Here is a 19,937-nt window from a genome sequence, read left to right as displayed (position 1 = left end):
ATATAATCCAATCGCATGTAACTCAAACACATGCAATGCGATCGCATTGAATTTGATTGCATGTCCTCATGACATGTAATCCAATAATTTCTCTCATCTAGTTTGACTGGGTCAAAGTTGGTTGAGTTGCTCCCACTTTTTCTTCCACTTTTCTCTAAACTCCTTTGCCTATATAAAGGAGTGCCCTCTCATTGTAGAAATCATCTTTTGTTGTATGCAAGAAAGCTTTACCAAACTTGTGCAAGCATAACTTTGGCTGTATAGTACCAATTTGGGAGAAAAGTGAATAAAGGAAGCAATTGGATTCGAATCTTTAATTGGAAGCAATTCTGATAGCGCAAATTAGAAGTTTTGTCTATAATTTGTGCCTATTGTCTTTGATTCATGTTATTATTGTGTGTTGAATCATAGATCATAGTGAATTAAGAAGCAATCGGAGCCGAAGCTTTAACTAGGAGCAGTTGTGGTAATATATTGACTAGAAGCTTTAACTGTAGCTTGTGTTATCATCTCAAATTCATGAAAAATAGTTAGAATTTCCCTACTTCTGCAAGTCTTTGTGCCCCAAATATAGAGGTTTTTCTTATAGAATAGATTAAAAGTAAAACCACAAATAAGTTATAGAATAGAAATCATTTACTTCTAAAAATCTTTGCACCCAATGGTAGTGATTCCTCTTATAAATTAGACAAATAGGACTTAGAGCCAAACCGGTACGCTTTCAATCAGCTTTTGAGTTGGTGTTGGTTTATCGGTATCACCGTTTCTAGCTATTAGATAGAAGTGTGGTTTAGAGATTTAACCTTGCCCATTACTCGCTACACAAGTAAGTGGATTCTTTCTTGAAAGATAAAGAGGAAAGAATATTGGTAACACCCAGCTGGAGCCCAGGATTTTAAGAGATTTAGGGCCTCCATTTATGATATTGGAGACTTGATGAGGGGTTGTCATTGGTGTCAGTAATAGATGAGATAGTTATTACAGATGTCATCAATGTTAAAGCAAATAAATATATGACTCGATCAAGTTTCCAATAGATGATAACATAGGAGTACGTATGTTATAGAAGATGAAGCTATAGTGATCGTGTGAACGGCAAGATTCATACCTCTTCTAAATATGACATAGAATGGAATGGATAAATAGCAGGATTCCTAGTGTAAACAAATCCATGAAAAAGGGGATAAAGTGTTGAGCATGGAAAGAAGTATCCTGATATGGGACTTGACTCATTGGAGATTGCAATAAGAAGAATTGCCTAATGAGCTTATTAAATTTACATGACAGTAGAGTCTGAGATGTACAGTTAATTACAGACCAATTGGTAATGGATAGAGTATATACATTAACCAAGATGCATAACAACATATCGTATTCAGTCAAAATAAAATGAAACTAAGAAGCATTGACTATGAAGGGATATTAAAAGACATGTAGGAGGACTCACAATTTCAGACATTAATGGCAGCAAGAATAAATGGATCAGTAGCGAATATATGAGCAATGATTATCTACAGGTTTGGCACAGAGTTTCAGATGCAGGGGTATATCATAACCATAGTTGAACATCAACATAACACAACAACATTCAGCATACAAGAATAGATAGCAGCAAGATCAAGTTCTGAACCGATGCCAAACTCAATCCAACATTGGAAATACTTACTTAAAGAATGATCAAATATCAAAGCCCGGCAACCATGCTTGGAAGAACATACAGTTCTATTATCGATCATCAGGCAGTTATTCTACAAAGAGTAGTTTCTCAACTTTCAACTTTTTACTTTCAACCATTGTCTCGAACCAGATAAAGTAAATGGATTTGTGGCACCTTTTAAATGATCATATAATCAAATTCAATCCCAGAAAAAGAGCAGGGTAATCTGAAAAGGGTAATGACAATGGAATTCTGGAAGTGAAGACTCCATCCGTCCTGTACACAAATATTCAGCTAAGTGAAGTTATCCCAGGATAAGAAGTCAATATAAACAGAGACTCCATTATATTGATAATATGGATATAAATGAAGATACAATAATTGCCCAATGAAATTCTTGAAATCAATTGGGCTTTAATTTGGCTGCCGCTTTTAGAAACAAAAGACAGAGATAATATAGTTTGAAGGCCAATTACATTTTCCACAAGAATGCTATATGACGTGCACCGTAACATAACATACAAGGAGGAGGATACCATATGCTTTCAGCACAAGGCAAGATGCTAGAGGACGTGAAGTATGTGTAAAGAAAAAATTAACATATTAAGCAATTAGAAATCGTGGACTATGAAGAAGCAGATACGGAAGACATACACGATCTTCATCAGCAAATATTGAATAGATGCTTCACCTTTTTCTCTCCATCGCTTCATGCATAAGGATTACTTCCTGCCACGATTAAGTCTCAAAGCATTGTTAAAGATATTTATTGGTTTCTTGCAGGTTTGGAGAAATATGCGGACTTGCTGAAACTTGACCTGGAGCAGTCAATTATAGATATATGGAGCATGTTATAGATTATTGATGCAGTTGTGCACTTCTCACATATATTAGAATAGTGCAAAACGGCGGAAGAAATATTCCTACAGAGCTTTATTCGATTGGTTGAAACTGTTTGATATAAACTGAACCTAAACTAATGTCCGATTGACCTATTTTAATAAACTATCATACTCTACAACAAAGCGTACTGATTATTTATTAGTTTTGAAGGGATGTGTTGTTTTGTGAAAAGATAAGTACCCCTTCATCCTTTATAAATAGGGGATGTAAGAAATGACATTTTAGGAACAATTCATATACAATATTTTCTAAATTCTAGGCATTCTTAAATTTCTTAAGCACTTGTGATATACTATTTACTGATTGGCAAAGATCGAATGATTGAACCAAGCTGCTGGATGTTGGAGTATTGGGCATGATTTTGATGCTGTTTGAGATTGAATTGCAATGAATAGAGCATCATCACTGAGTGTCTTAGTTACAATTTTATTTCAGGCATACCCAATAAGAGTTTTTATTTTATTTTATTTAAGGCTTTAGAATCAGAATATTATATAGTTTGTCCTTTATGATAATTTTATTTTGTACGTAATTTATTATCAAGGTAAGTGGATTAAATCAATTATAGTTTTTCAAGCTTAACAATCACAGATATTGTGAAATACTAAATTGTTTCCATATTTGTGTCTATTTTGTCTATGTATGAGTTAAAAGCAATTTAGACTAGTTTGAATATGCATAAGTATAATTGATTCATCGCATCTTGATAATTAAATTGTTCATAAATTCAATATACAAGATTTCATAAAGTTGTACGTTAAAACTAGCAATATTAACTCTATCACCTCCTTTGAACTCTAGCATTGGTCATTCATTTGCTTAAAGTTCCTAATCCATATGATAGCAACCATTCTATATCTTTACTTCAAAAGTTGATGTATCTACTTGTTTTAATAATTCATAATATCTTTTTCAAATACCTTTATATTTACATAATAATAAATTTTGTTCTTAATTTAGGATCTACAAGATCGAAGTATTCTTATTCTAAAGTAATCATTAAAAGTTGTACTTATTTGAGGAAGTCCAAAGTTTTCTATAATCCTTGCCACTTCAGAAACTTCCGTTGCATTTGCATTCTAACCAATCTTCTTTAAGTATCTTGTACTCAAGTGATTTGTTTAGGATCAGGTATACCCGCCTTAGCCTAGCAGAGCCAGAAGTGCAAGGGATTTTGATTATATCGATCAATCCCACCACGTTGGCCATAATTGATTGGATATCCCAGCATCGAGTTGGCAAGACTCGTAGGATTCCAATCTATAGCTTTGGGAACCAACAAATTGGAAACTCTACTAGGGAACATTTCAAGTAACCTTTGCAAATTTCTTGTTTTAGCCTAGCATAGAGAATTTGTTTGATCACAACCTTCGGTGAGTTTCAGATCTTGTTTGTTCAGCATTTGACATTTTCCTGTTTATTAAAAGCAAATTCCAGATTTTGAAAAGATCTCAAACATTTTCAATTCAGCATTGGCTATTTGTTTCAAATCAGAAAATCATTCAGATTTTAAAGTTCTGATTTTTTCATATCAGCATTGAAGCGTGTGAACAAGTAAAATCTCAAACTTTTCTAATCTGATTCTGATTTATACTCAACTTCTGATTTTTCCAACATATATATAATTGAGTAAATAATTTTTTAATCTATAAAACTATAAGATTCAGTTTTCTCTTTTTCAACATACATAACTGAAAATATAAACTTTAAAAGTGACTTAATCAGAATTATCAAGATCCTAATTCCTATCATTTGCTGAATTTTCAGAATTATATTTCAAGCATACTTGTGTTAAATTTCAACCACTTGTGGCACATCCTCTATTGGGGAAGCACCTAGAATCTCATTTTCATTTCCCATAAAGGGTGGCAACTCTATTGTTCATTGCTTGATTCATTCTATGTTAAGGAATTAGATATTGCTTTTAAAGTTTATGTTGGGATGGTGGTCAATAAATCTAGGACCTAAAAGATTTGCACAGTTGACCTTTGAGAGAAAACCAAGAAAGAAGAAGAGTAAAAAGAAAAAATCAAAAATGCTTTATACAGGTCACAGGTATTTTCATGAAAGGACTAACAAACAAAATAAAAGAAATAGTTCAAATCATAGTAGTCCTGGAAATGAGGAAGAAAATTTCAACCCATTTCTCAAAATCCCTAAAGTTGATGAGGAACCACACTGCAAAATAACTCAAATAGATGATGAGGAAAATCGAGATGAGCTACAACAATGAGACGCAATGACAAAGAAAATGGTTGAAACAGCTAACAGTAGCAATGCAATATTAGCAAAGATTCTTAAGATGCAGCCGGATGATATCCTAGAAAAGATAGGAATATCAAGAGATAATATTATCTCTCCACAAAGAAAAGAAAACAATGAAGAAAGGATGGATAGGTGGAGAGAGGAAAGAGCAGAGCAAGTCCAAGAGGAGGTGAACACATCATCAAAATATAACCCACCTCATAGAAAAAAGTTGGATTCGCAATTCGCTACCAGTCATGTTAACCCATTGTATGATGATAGACGAAGTTAAAATCAGAATAGAAGTTTGGCAAGACATCACAACAACAATCAGTATGTTGGAAATTCAAAATAGCATACTAGAGATATCCCACAAAATACCACAAATCTCAAGCAGCCCTATGGTGTAAATCAGAACAATAAAAATATCAACCAGGGTTATGCAGCACAAAATCAAGGGATGAGAAATCAGGCTATTAGACAACCTATGGTCATTGAAAGGTATCGACAGCTTGATTTTGATGGAATAAGAGGATATCCCAACCCAATCTCCAACAATTTGACAACTAATATTCCAAAGTTTTTTGAGAATGGAGTGGAATTTGTTGAGCAACCATTAACTTAAAAAATGTGATTGAAGATTTTGAAGAAGAGCATGAGGATGTCTTCATGAAGCTTTTTGTCCAATCCTTGATTGAGGATACAACTGAATGGTATAGGACTCTCCCAGATAGGAGTCCACCTAGCAGTTTTTTGGCAACTCCACAAGGGACACAACACGCATTTGAGAGCCTCATGCTTGCATTTGAAGCATACCCATGTCCTTTTTCATTGTAATCTTATTTCTTGAAGTTGTTTCAAGCATTTACCAAGGACATGTAAATGGCCCAAGGTCCTTGGGGAAATGCTTTTGGACTGATGAATCTAACTCCACTTCTACATGATCTTCCTGATGGCTCGCGAAAGAACTTTCCCAAGTTTTTTGGTGATGAACAACATCCTGATGAGCATATTGCTACTTTCTACATTGCATGTGGTGTTCATGATGTTGGATATGGGGACGTGTTTGTAAGGTTGTTCGTGGAAACCCTCAAAGGCGTGGTTGTTGATTGGTTTTATCATTTACCACCACGTATTATCACAAACTGGGCTACTCTCATAGCCAATTTTGAGGAAAGGTTCAAGCCTCCTAAAGATACTCATACATTGTTGGCCCAACTTGCTCAGTTGAAGAAGTCATCTCACGTGCCTATGAGTGAATTTGTTGCTCATTTCAGCAAATTGACACGAAGAATTCCAATTGCTACTCAACCTACAACTATCAATTTGAGGTGTTTCTTTGTCAGTGCTCAAATTCTTGAAGTCAGTTTTCTATTAAGGAGAGAAGGCCCAGCTACTCTCAAAACTGCACAGACATTGGCAATTGAAATCAAAGATGATCTTATTCTAGCTAGGAAGATAAGAATTAAAGGAGACAGGTTTGAAGAAAGTCATCATTCTTCCAATTCATTTACTTCTAGCAGAAGGACGGGTCCTGTAGTGCAGAGGTTAGTAAATGAGTTACTTGCCCTAAAAAGGCAAATAGCTCAAGGCATGTTCTTTATTCCCAATGAAGATGTACCAAGGAGGCCTCTTCCAGCTATTCCTCATTTTTCTATTGTTGGGAATCAACAAAATTGGTTTCACCATCAAAGAAGCTTGTGATTGAGGAGCCATTAGCAAAGACAACAGTGAAGCATCCTTTGTTTGAAGCTAGTGATCTTGTTATTCTCTTCCAAGAAAAGGAACAAGACATAGCTGGTGACTCTCATCTCTAGTGTACACAGTCTCAAAAGGCTCGTGATGAAAAGAAGAGGAAGGAAAAGATTTCTTCTAAGGTTCAAGATGGTCGTGTCATAAAAGTTGACATGCAAGCAAGTTCTAATCAAGCTGAAAATGATGTATTTGTATCTCTAGGTCATGAACTTGAGAACATTGCACATAAATGTTCTATGTAGTATTAAAAGCTTTGGCTTTACAATGATTACCTACAATGCAAACAACCACCTTATGAAGAACTCTAGAAGGATTCCTGAAGGGTTGCAAGCAAGCCAACATTACTATTCATTTATTATTTTATTATTTTGGCCACTTTATTTAATAATTAAATTTTTTAAAAGTCCTTAATTTATGTTCTAAGAACACTTAATTAATTAACTTAATTAAGACACTTTATAAAAATTGGGGATATTTCAATCCTCCTAGCCCAAAGATTGCTTACCCTCAAGCAATCTATTGTCTCACAAGCTCCAAGATCCCAAAACATGTATGGACGTCAATAGCCATATTTGTTGAAATTTCCATACCTCTTCATGGTTGTGTTCTCTCTCTACTTAAACCCTTTGAATCCAATGCTCTAAAAATCTCCAATAAACTTATACTTCTCTACATGTAAACAAAGCCCAACCCATAGTTGCCAAGAAAATCCTCATCATCCCTTGAAATGTCTTGGTCATCTCCACCAAGATTTTTTCCCTGATGCTGAGACTTATATTATGTCACACCATTCTCAATTTGCATCTCAAATGTATTATTCTTTGCTTCAGCCAAGGTAGAGCTTTCTCATTCAAAGGATCATTAGTAGAGTTTGCACCTCCATAAAGTTGATCAATGGATGTTGACTCGGTTAGATTTGTGGGAGTATCTTCTTCACCTTTGTGGTAGCCTTGAAGATTTGGATGTTCTCCACTTAAAGTAACAATTGTTGTTTCTTGCTTGTATGGTTGAAGTGAAACTATGGTCATGTGTTCATCCTCTTTAGGGCTTATCATGTTATGTAGCCTATTATACTCATTTCCAATCTTTTATCTTAGATTGTAGTTGCGATCTTTCTTACTCTTTGAGGGGAAGGGATCAGACATCATTCTCAAATCTATGTAGTCCATGAGAGATATGTCCACCTACCATTCACCATCAATCCAATCTTGTATGAATTGCATCAACAACTCAACCAAAGTGGGCCTATGCATATCATGTCGCTTAATCCTTAGAAGGAAGGTTGAAATTGTTGGCTTTGTAATGAACCATTGTAAAGCTCCCTACATCATTTCTTGTATTAGGTGATTGATGTCTCTTCCATATGTCCATATCCTCTTGTGAGGATCTTACTAAGTTGTTGACTTATTGTTAACTCCCTAAACAAGGTTGCTATATGGGTATTTCAATAATAACCCCCAACAAGTTATAACTTCGTCGAACACAAAGTCCTCTCTAGTTCACTTGTTTGACATTTCATCAAACACTTTGCAAGCAAGAGATATATTGCATATCTAAATTCTGATTGCTTTCTAAATGTCAAACTTTGATAAATATGCTTGCAAAGAACACACCAAACATCTAACAATTAAGATGCAATTGTTTTTGAATAACACTGATTACAAATAGGAAAATATGCATCTACATCAATAAGACATTAGGGCAAAAAATTCTGATAAAACTCTGATATAAATCAGATTACAACAGATTTTACAAACCCTACCAATGCCCTAAATATCTACTCTCAAACAATGCAAGATGTAGTAGATAAAAACCTAGAATTGCTCCCAAAATATGAATTTCCTATTGCAAATCATTGTAGTAGCGTCATTGTAGCAACGGTACTGTAGCAGCCAACAATAAATGTATTCTCTAATTTAAGCACAAATAGAACTCCAGAATGAACCTCTCCTGAATGCCAAATTCAGTGGATATTTCACCACCTCAAATGGTTGCAACACTAAAGAATTGACGCTCTCCAATGGCTAAATGAAATCAGAAACCCTTAGTTTCTTCTCTCAAGTTCATATCAAATGCAATTCACAATAATCGGATGCTTAACAATAAAGCTCTTGCCTCTATTTATTCTTTTCCTTCACCCTTTTGAAAGGAAACAAAATATTATTTAATTGCACTCTCTAGAAGCTTCCCTCTTTCCAAGGCAATAATTAGTTGTACTTCTAGAAAATGCACTCTCTAGAAACTTCCCCCTTTCTAATAAAATAATTAGTTGTGCTTCTAGAAAATTAAATTAATTAAATATAAAGTCACCTTTTAATTTTAATTTATTTAATGACTTTATAAGAAATTAATTGAATCAATTTCTCCTTATTTCTCCACTTAGCCTTTGGAGAATGTAAAGGCTAAGAACTCCACTGAGATGCTAAAAAGATGGGGACATTACAATTTCCCATTCCATCACTCGATGCCATGATTCTTCCAATAGGCTGGCAAGATCACCAACTCTAATACTACTCTAATGTACCGAACGATGGAAGTCACCTGATGGTAAGTCTTTTGGGGGAAAATACTAATGACAATGTACCCGAGGGAAAATACCTAACAGCAATGTACCCAAGGCTAAATACTAGATGGTAATGTACCTGAAGGCAAGCACCTAATAACAATGTACCTGAGGCAATTACCCTACAACCAAAATACCTAAGGGAAAGTACCCAAGGGCAATGTACCCAAAGGAAAGTATTCGATAGCAATGTACCCAAGGGCAAATACCTAAGGACAATGTACTTAAGGGAAAATACTAACGAAAATATACCCTAGGAAAAATACCAATGGTAATGTACCCAAGGGAAATGGTAATGTACCCAAATTGAGCTCAGACTTGGACTCGACGGCTGAACTCAGCAAATTAAAAAACCCATGAAATTCAAAGATTTTTAAGGATTTTAAGTTTTAGTCATGCACCATTTAGCCAATAAACATCAAATACACAATAACTGAAATAAATAAAAGCTACTTTGCACACATACACAACTTTTCATAGATCACATAAGTATAAATGTGAATTTTTGAAAGAAATTACTTAAAGTTAAACTAAATAACATAATAGAAATCAAAAATTTAGTGTAACTGTCAAATGCCTACAATATTCATGGAATATGCAATCCATGGAATCAAAAGTTCAAAATATATATCAAAAGAAAATCTCATAGTAGCCTATGTTCCAACCTTCCTACAAGTCCCAACTAAGATAGGTCATAGAAGACTCTAGAACCATCCTCTCTCCATATGTTTGAGGTTGAACCTCAACGACATACTCATCATGATCATCCTCCTCATCCTCATACTCATCCTCATTATCATAGTCAGATCCATCACTCTCGGTCTCAAGGTCTTACATTGGGTCTCCTCCTACTCTAGCCTCCTCCACTACCATCACCACTGCCTTTGCCTCTCTATCCACCTGATCAACCCACTCCAAGTCTTTATCACTGAAAATATGATCATCAACCTTTGTGTTCCACCCTTTTTGCATATCAACCTTCTCTAATACAATAGATGTGTCAATGCCCAAAATTTGTTTGTGACAGAAGCGAAGGTTGTAGTGAAAAAATATAAGATCATTCAACTTTTTTGCTACCAACCTATTGCACCTCTTTGAGTGTATATGTTCGAACATACTCCAACTGCATTCACATCTTGAAGCACTAGATGGCTGGCTCAAGATACGAACTATGATTCTCTATAGATTTGGCACCTTAGTTCCAAACATCTCCCACCATACATTTGAAACAAGAAGATTTTAAATCAGTTCTATAACTTTGACTTTATCAATCTAGACTCTAGATTCTAAAGTGGTAATAAAATTAGAAATTAGAATTTGGAATCATAGATTTTTACCACCTATCATAGAATCTAGAATTTGGATTTTAGAATTTGAAATTATAGATTTTTACATTGGGTCTCCTCCTACTCTAGCCTCCTTCACTGCCATCATCACTGCCTTTGCCTCTCGATCCACCTGATCAACCCACTCCAAGTCTTCATCACTGAAAACATGATCATCAACCTTTGTGTTCCACCCTTCTTGTATATCAACCTTCTCTAATACAATAGGAGATGTGTCAATGCCCAAAATCTATTTGTGACAGAAGTGAAGGTTGTAGTGAAAAAATATAAGATCATTCAACTTTTTTCCTACCAAACTATTGCACCTCTTCGAATGTATATGTTCGAACATACTCCAACTGCATTCACATCTTGAAGCACTAGATGGTTGGCTCAAGATACGAACTATAATTCTCTATAGATTTGGCACCTTAGTTCCAAACATCTCCCACCATACAATTGAAACAAGAAGATTTTAAATCAGTTCTATAACTTTGACTTTATTAATCTAGATTCTAGATTCTAAAGTGGTAATAAAATTAGAAATTAGAATTTAGAATCATAGATTTTTACCACCCATCAGTTATGTACAGTTTTTCTTTTGTAAGTCTCGTGCAAATAGGTCTCCTAGTGCTTTCTTATACATCTCTATCTCATGAACTATAATTGTTCCAACAGTTTCATCAGGTGACATTCTCTCTATAACATCATAGAGGCCACAAAGTGGCACAAACAATTAGTGACCGATATATAAGAGCCAACCGATTTGCTAATCTATCTCCCAAAACCCTAATACTCTTCCCTCAACTCTTCCTTCTCTATTATTTGTGTTTGGAAGTGATAGAATGACCTTTTTAGGTCTTAGTCATGCTTTACAAACCAAAAGAAACAAAAAAAATCATTAAAAATTTGTTTTTTGTCACTTTATGGACGTTGCTTGCCGGTCGAGGCAGCCTGACGAAACTTGGTGAGTCAGCTGAGGCAGTTGTCTCAACGAGTCAGTCAAGCCTCGGCTAGGACTTGATTGAGTCTGAGTCTAGAGGCAGCTAGCCTCAGAATGGTCATTGTTATCACCTGAAATTGCACCCTTGCCAAATTCAACAATAACTTGACATTTCAAGATAACAATGGAATCACTCCTAAGCTGTGAGTGACTTAAAAATGGAGTGAATCTCCGGATAAGGCCGACTCCTAACTTGCTCACACTTTAAACTTCTGAACTTTCCAGGAAAAGGGAGAGAGAAAAAATTGACTGAGATGACTAATAACTGGAAATAACATCAAAATCTTAAAGCTTGAACTGCACCTAAACTAGAGATATATCAACCTTAACAAAGATGAACAATTATGAATGAGACATAATCTCAAATGCAAAGAGAAACGAATATCACAACCTATTATGGGCCCCAATGCATAAATATTTTGGTAACTAGTCAAAACGATATAAACACTAACAAGGAAAGTTAACTTCCACAAACTAGTACTTGAACATCTATATGACACAGTTAACAACCTGCATAAGAAAGCCACTTGCAGAAAGATGAAGAGGTGTGAGACAGAAACTATGAAACAAAATATTCTATGGAGAAATGGCTCTCTATTCTTATATATAAATGATGCCCAGCAGGTGTTAGGAAATATATCAATAACAAGGCATATACAGTCCCAGCGATTGCTCTCCCTGCAGGTAACATAAAGAAAAGTTCATCAATCCTCCATTGGCATTCAAGGTTGAAGATTATATTACACAGACTGCTATTCAAAATTGAATATCTGCACCATTCAAACAACACCATCAGTCTGAGATACAAGTAAGTGAATCTGAATTTGCACAGTCTGCTATAATAGTTTATCTTTATCAGAGATCCTTACATTTAACATTCTGGACCATCATTAATGAGTTATTTAGAAGGTAAAGTTTTTTGGAGGCCACCATTGAAGAAATCCGGATCAGCCTTAGATATTGATTCGCATGTGATTTTCCTTTGTTTTCCTGAGAAACAAAATGCACCTTCTTCACTCAGGTATGAACCCCAAACTTGGAGTTTTTCTGTTTCTTGGGTTTTTATTGGATCCATGCCCCGACTGGATGCTTTCTTTTTGCTGCAGATCAGCGCTTGCTGCTGCAATATCTTACCCAGATTTTTTTTTTTTTAAATCAACCATTTGATGACTTCGGCTGTAGGGTTTTTATCACTCTGCTGTTTTTACTTTCCCATAGCAAGCTTATGCATTTTAGCTTATTTTTTGTGGCTGTAGCTCTGTTATTCCTTCACATTAGCTGAATGTTCCATTGTTTATGCCAATTGAACTCCAAAGTTTGTTCATCTTATATGTATGCAATACTTCTAAATCAGTTCTTAAACATTCTCTCATAGGTAAAAAATATTTAACTGTATATATCCTTTCTCTGAGAGTGTCCCCAATCATGATAGCTGTTTTCATATAGAGGTAAACTTTACTGTAAACACAAACATGTTTCCATTTCATTTTCTTTTTGATAATATGCATATCATTTTCAGTAAAATATTTGGATCCGGAGTATCTCTATGAACCACATTCTGCTGCTTAAAATGGATGTTCATGAACTTTTATGGACTGATTTAGCACTCAGACTAATCGAATTGGTTGATTTTCTGAAGTGTTTCATTTGATGAACCGTCTTTTGATATATGTATGTGAATTATGATCTCTTGCTTGTACTTTGTACTTACCAACACGAATGAATTAATGCCAGCATCCTTCCTTTCCTACCCCTGAAATTGCAATGCACATTTTAGATCACATACATTGCTGTTTCTTTGATCATATTGTTTAACTGTAATGTTTCAAATTAATAATAAATCATCCCTTAAACAGTTAGCTGATTTATCTTTCTTGTAATCTGCAATGTGATAATAAAAGGTTTCATGTATAATAGACATGTCCCTTTGATATTATGCTCTTTCTTTTTGTGGCTGATATAAAACCGTTGATCAATGATACGCTGGGCTCGAACCCTTGTGGGAGCCACATATTATGTCCACGTGACATTGATCTTTTCCTGCACATGACACAACCAATTAGAAAAATAAATCATGGCTTAGGATTTTGGATGTAGATACATATGCATGATAGGATGGTGAGTTTGCTAGCCGTTGCTTAGATCTTTTAGATCTAACTCATTTTTTGCAATTACAGGACTTGGAGCGGGAGCATGGAAATCAGGACAGCGGAACAGCGAGGGCAAGCGCATGGACAAGTGGCAACACAGCCAGTCATTCCAGGCAATGGTTGGCACCCATGACCCTTCTTACTTTTTCTTTTTGCATTTGTATTTATATTCAAAGTCAAGCTTTGGTTTATTCCTTTGACTGGTCAGTTTCACGGCTTGTCTGAAACATTATGGACATTTGATGAATAGAATTACATTTTCAGAAAAAATTATGACACTTGTTTTACTTCATTAGATATTGCTTTATTTTCATCATAAAATGCAATTTACAGATATAAATGATCAAATGTTTGCATAACGTTATGCTTTGAAAATAAACACTTAGATAATCAGTCATTTCCAGCAGTATAGCTCTTTCTGTTTGAGCTGGTAGGTCAAATAGGTAACAGTCAACTCGCCTCAGGACTCCCCGAGTCCTTGCCAGAGTCAGAAAGTCCTATAACACTGATATACACAATGAATTTGAATAGATAAATAGATAGCTCTTTGATTACACAAGTTTGATAATGAAGTACAAGGTGAAATATCTAAAGCGATATCTCCAGCAGCAGCCTGGGGTGAGGAATGACTCCCACTGAAATTGCAAAGACATAATATGGAAGGTCTTGCACCTCTGAAACTGCAAACAAAGACTCAACTCCAACTGGAATCACAAATAATCAAGAAATTTAAACTCTACCATGATGATTTCCTATACTGCAAACCACAACCTTATAAAGAGCTCCAGGAAATTTTCCGAAGGGTTACAAGCCAGCCAACGTTACTTTTTATTTATTATTTTGGCCCCTTTACTTAATAATTAAATTTATAAATTAAAAAAGTCCTTATGATATTGGAACTTAATTAAGACACTTTATAGAAATTGGGGACATTACACATATACCTTTAATCCTAAATGGCACAATATAGAAGAGACCAATAAGAGGGCTATATATGAGGATAGAGAGGTAATAAAGGGATTTTGGGCTGCAGTAGAAAAAGATTCATGGTCGAGGTGAGGAGGCTTCGGTTATAAGTAGTCAGTGGAATTAGTTTTCAAATGGGAAAGGTGATTTTGCTTTTGTGGAAGCTTTAGATAATATGCAAGCAAAGAAAGACACTATAAAATGGTGGTGGAACCATGGGGTAAAACTCCTAAGTTGCAGTCATTTGCAATATGATTGTTCCACAAGTAGCTAGCTCTTTTGCTAGAGAGAAGAATTGGAGTACTTATGGATTTATTCATTCATTGAAGATGAACCGATTAGGATCAAAGAAAGCAGAGAACCTAATGTGCATCCATAGCTCACTTCACCATGTCTCTTGTGTTAATCTTGGATACATGAAGCGTCCTTCAATAAAATGGGACCAAATTGCACCTAATGGAGAAGCTGCAACCATGGTGGAAGATGCATTTGAACTAGACGGTCTTAGTAAATTGCCCTAATTTTACTACCATCAGAGGACCTGAGATGGAGAGTGATGATTATCTAAACAGCATTATAGCTGAAGACCTTGAGATGGATGATCAAAAGATTCTAGAGTAGATAATAGTACATAGGTTTTTTATTTTGTACAGCTTTTTGTTTTCATATCAGAGATTCACCATCAAACTATATATTTTTGAGTTTCAATATGTAATGATAATCTGATATGATCTTATGAAATGTTTAGAAATCAGAGATGTAGTGCAACTTTTGAGCTATATGGCTCTATATACACAATATTAAATGACAAAACTATTAGTATTAGTGATTTGAATTTCAGATTTGATATATCATATTTTGATTGAATGGTTTTAATGTTCAAACATAAACCTTTCCCTTGTTCTTGATTGCAAAGCACTATGTCATAGTTCTTGGAATCTTTTAATTATATTAAATAAAGATTGCCATCTCCACGTACCCACCTCTCCTATTTTTTAAAATTAGTCTTACCAATACTGTTACTAATCTCCTAAGTTTCCAAATCTCGCCATCTCCAAGTGACCTTGTCACAAGTAAGTTTTATTTATAATTTAAATTTACTTTGTCTTTGTGGTTGCTAGTAATTGATAACTTAAATAATTTAATTTTAATTGTTTACTTGTCTTGTCTTCATAGATTGCTAGTCCATCTACATCAGAAAGAAATTGGAGCACATGTTCTCTCATCCACTTAGTAAAAAGCAAAAAGTTGCAATCAAAAAGAGTGGAAACTTGGTTGCAATCCAACTTGTGTCTCCTTTCACACAAGCAGAATAAATACAAAGAAGGGGAGTTGGAGATGTGGGATGTAAATTCAGAGATACAGACTTGCATGCTTCCACTTCTCAGCTTGCAATTGCCAAATTGGAGGAATTGGACGGGAATAATGTTCGTAGCACAGCTGACCCCATTGGCCTTGGCACTACGTGGGAATCAACTAGTGTCATTAGCATTGAAGAAGCCGATGATGATGATGATGATGAAGAAGATGAAGAATTCATTAGATGATTGAAACTTAGTGTAAAGTTTTAGTTGTTTCAAGTCAAAACAATGATCTTGAACTTAATATTATCATTTTAATATTTTGTCATTTTGATGTTAAAGCTGAAGTATATGATGCTATGATGGTAAGATCATGATGTTATAATTACAAGTTTATGGTGTTTTTTTTGTTTATATGATATTGTGACATTCTAATAATCAAACATGCTATATATATAGATTAAAAAATTAAATATTTTTGTACTAACAAAAACATGCCACATTCAAAAAGTTTCCCGGCAAACTGATTCTTCAAACCCGAACAGGCAACCTAGTAAATAAATGAACAAATACTTTTAAGATCATGATGTTATGATTACAAGTTTACGATGTTTTTGTTGTTTATATGATATTATGTGACATTCTAATCATCAATCATGCTATATATATAAATAAATAATTTACATGTTTTTGTACTAACAAAAACAAGCCACGTTCAAAAAGTTTCCCGGCAAACTGATTCTTCAAACCCAAACAGGCAACTTAGTAAATAAATGAACAAATACTTTCTCTTTGTGGCCAACCTTAAAGATATCCAATAGCATTGTCTCCAAGAGAATGTTGTTCCAAATGAAAGCTTAGCAACCCCTTTCTCCTTGGAGTACACAAAATATGTTTCAGCCCAACCAGCTATGTCAATTGGGTCAAATGTAGATAATGGTAATTCTGAACCCGAGTAGGTGATAAGACTAAACGTTCATGAGTTGTTAGGCGTGGATAGCTTTGTTGCCATGATTTTTTATGTGTTCAAAAAGAATGCGCCAATGGAACGAAAGAACTGAATATACATCGCCATTAACCACTTCCAAGGTAAAAATCTATTTCTATACAAAATGGTATATTTAAATTTGTAGAAGAGACGGAGTCTAGGGTTGGGTCATGAGGTACATATACCTCAGGAAGTAAATAGAGTTTTTGAAATGCTATATACAGTTAAATAAGTGAAATTAACAGAGCACAATTGGGTTGTGAAGCACCTCGTGAAGTAGATTGCCCCTTTTCAGTATGTACATTGCAATCGGACCAATGATCCTTGTCTCCATGAGCCATCCGAAAATTCTGATTAACATGCCTGTCATCCGTGGTGCTGAAAGCACAAATACAGCAAAAGCTTAAGATATTCATCACAACTACAAACTACTAATGCAAACCAGATGAGATGATGTATATTTCAACAAAGGATACACAGCTGAGAATAGGTGTGAAAAATGATGGCATTTGATGACTTGAACTCGCTCCTTAAAACTCATGTTATTAATTTTACTATGTTTTCAATCTTCATATTCAATTTCCAAAGACACAGAGGGCTTGAGTTAGGAAGTTACAGCCTAAATGGGTCTATAACTGTTAAATATCTCACAAGCCTGATAATCTAGACTTCGCAGAAAAGAGATTTCCCTAGTACAAGAAACATCAAACAATGCAATTTATTTAGCTCATTTGCTGCAATGGTGAATCCACAATCCTTGTATACTGAAAATAGTGTTTGAGAAACTGACCTTTGACATCAGCATGTAGGTAATTTTCACTACTTCCCTCTCCAAGGTCCACTTCCTCCACGGGTTTAAAAACTCTTCCCATTATCGCAGAAATTAGCAGCCCTTGACACTAACTGCAACCCAAATGCACTGGCGTATGAAAATTTATACCAAAAAGGCTACAAAGCATTTGATCATTAAATATCCATCAGTCGAAAGGCATTCAAATTCAATTACCAAAAATCTAGAGTATGAGTCCTTTTCTTCAGCTAACTCGACTCTACCATAGACTCATGCTAAAAATAAGACCGTGGATCTCTTCATTTCATTGGTTGAGGGTTGGCAAGACCAAAGATTTATGTGGGCGGAGGCTCCAACAATGCAGGGGGCTAGGAAATAAGGTGGTAGCTGGTGAGTGATCACTCTTGAGATTGATATGTCCGCTGCTCGTTGGATGCAGCTTTAAAGACATAATTGTGAACATATCCTCGTGAATCCTGGATGTTTTCATGTCTTGCATGGTTTTTTTATTTCACCACACGACGATTTTCTTGGTTGGATAGGCAAATTTCAGTGCCTTTATCAAAAGTAGGTGGATTTTTCTATTTTCTTCTTGGGATGTAACGAGCCCTAACTAAGCCTTTGAAATTTAGAGGATAAATGACTAAATGTCGGGTGAGGTGATAGATGTCGTACCAGGACATGCAATCTCATGTAAACATAAGAAAAGGATCATCGAGTGAATTATCAACTCCAATGGATAATATAATGTTTTTTTACTGACTGTGGGCTGATTTCGTTTATCATATTTTATTATGTTCATTTTAGTTCTTATAAGAATGTTGTGATCTTGAAACTAAGATATATATTTTTATCTTAAACTACAATATCTTTTTTGGATACTCTATGATTAAAAACTATATCTTTTTCTATGCATCTATTTTTTAATTATTTTTTTACATGCATATTAGTGTCGTATATATGTGTGTCTTATATGTATCAACATAGCTTAATTTTAAAACCAACACATATATGACTAGCAATTGTTTAAATTTTGATGAGTTGAATAAGTAGGCTTTTATAATGCATTATGTAGGTAGATTGCTTAATGAACATTCTATACTACAAATTTGTCACAGAGTGCAATTGTTTTTTTTATTTATAATAATTAAAATATTGATAAAATAATTTTTGTTTTCATGCTTTTGGGTGAGATTGTGTGTGAGTTTATCAACATTAATCTTTTGGACCATATTCAATGATCCATCATCAAGATCAAGAGCTAAGAATGCATAGAAATAATAAAGAGAGGTGCACAAATCAAGATCAAAAGAAAAAAAAAGAGAGGACAAATGAAAAAAATGAGAAGATAAGAGAATAGAAAGGTAAAAAGAGAGGACAAAGCAATTAGTCCTAAAAATAATATAAAATAAATCTTGAATAAATATTAAAAGAATATTAAATCTTAGATATACATGTATGGATATAAATATATATTTATCTTTAATTTTGGTATATTGTGGTTTTTATTTATTTTATTTTATTTTAGGACTAATTGCTTTTATCTTTCTATTCTCTTATTTTCTCATTTTTTCATTTGTCCTTTTTCGTTTCTTTGCATTCTTAGCTCTCTTATTAAGTATGATCTGAAAGTTGATGTTGATATACACATGAACACAATATCATGGATTATGATAATTTGTTGCAATTATAATTTTTTTGATTAAATTAATTATAATTTCTTTTATTACTATTTATATAAAATAAATCATGAAAATAATTAGAATAAAGTTGATTTTTCTCCTTTTGAATTGTTCTTTTATTTTCCAAACATAAAAAAGGTAGAATTTTGTATATTTTTTCTTCAATAATGACATTTAAATATTGAATTTTATAAATTTTACAATAATATCAAATTATTACAATCTTTTATATCAATGTTGAAATTTTTGACTGAAACTAATTGAGAGGCATAGATTTCTCTAATAGTTTATAAAATAAGATAAACTTAGGATATCTAATTTTTAATCAATGTTTGACATATTAAAGTGTCATAAATGTCTTATAAGAATATTTGCATACTTTAGATATATTTATTAAAAAATAATTGTATGCATGCCTGTAAGAATATTTTGAATGTAATTTGTGATACTGCTCCAATTCGGCCTAATGAAAATAATATGGTTTGCACAATGCAAATAAGTTTTTGATAAAATAAATATTGAATATGTTGACAATAGTATGAAATCTTTTCAAGAAACATAATTAAAACTAGCGCTTTCATCTTTGAAGGATTTAAGGGTTAAGATGATA

At 34.1% G+C, this 19,937-nt stretch overlaps 1 protein-coding gene across 2 annotated transcripts in view; it reads right to left on the bottom strand.

Moving 5' to 3' along the window:
• The window catches only part of LOC149567424 (fatty acid amide hydrolase-like), a 255,275-nt gene extending 236,914 nt beyond the window's left edge, over positions 1-18,361 (bottom strand). Inside the window, exons 1-3 of one of the 2 annotated variants that reach the window (XM_089820607.1) lie at positions 17,862-18,361; positions 17,646-17,758; positions 17,124-17,233 (exon numbers count right to left, since the gene is read on the bottom strand). In XM_089820607.1, the coding sequence (XP_089676733.1) occupies positions 17,124-17,233; positions 17,646-17,727 (192 nt within the window). In that variant the 5' untranslated portion in view covers positions 17,728-17,758; positions 17,862-18,361. The remainder of the gene's footprint in view (positions 1-17,123; positions 17,234-17,645; positions 17,759-17,861) is intronic. The other variant, XM_089820609.1, reaches the window with a different exon arrangement.
• Between the last annotated feature and the right edge of the window lie 1,576 nt (positions 18,362-19,937).

Source organism: Cupressus sempervirens, chromosome 3 (assembly GCF_028749045.1).
Source record: "Cupressus sempervirens isolate cs-2001-9-10 chromosome 3, ASM2874904v1, whole genome shotgun sequence".
Classification (NCBI taxonomy): Eukaryota; Viridiplantae; Streptophyta; class Pinopsida; order Cupressales; family Cupressaceae; genus Cupressus; species Cupressus sempervirens.
The sequence above is the reverse complement of the archived record's forward strand: the minus strand, read 5'-3'. Positions and strand labels throughout refer to the sequence as shown.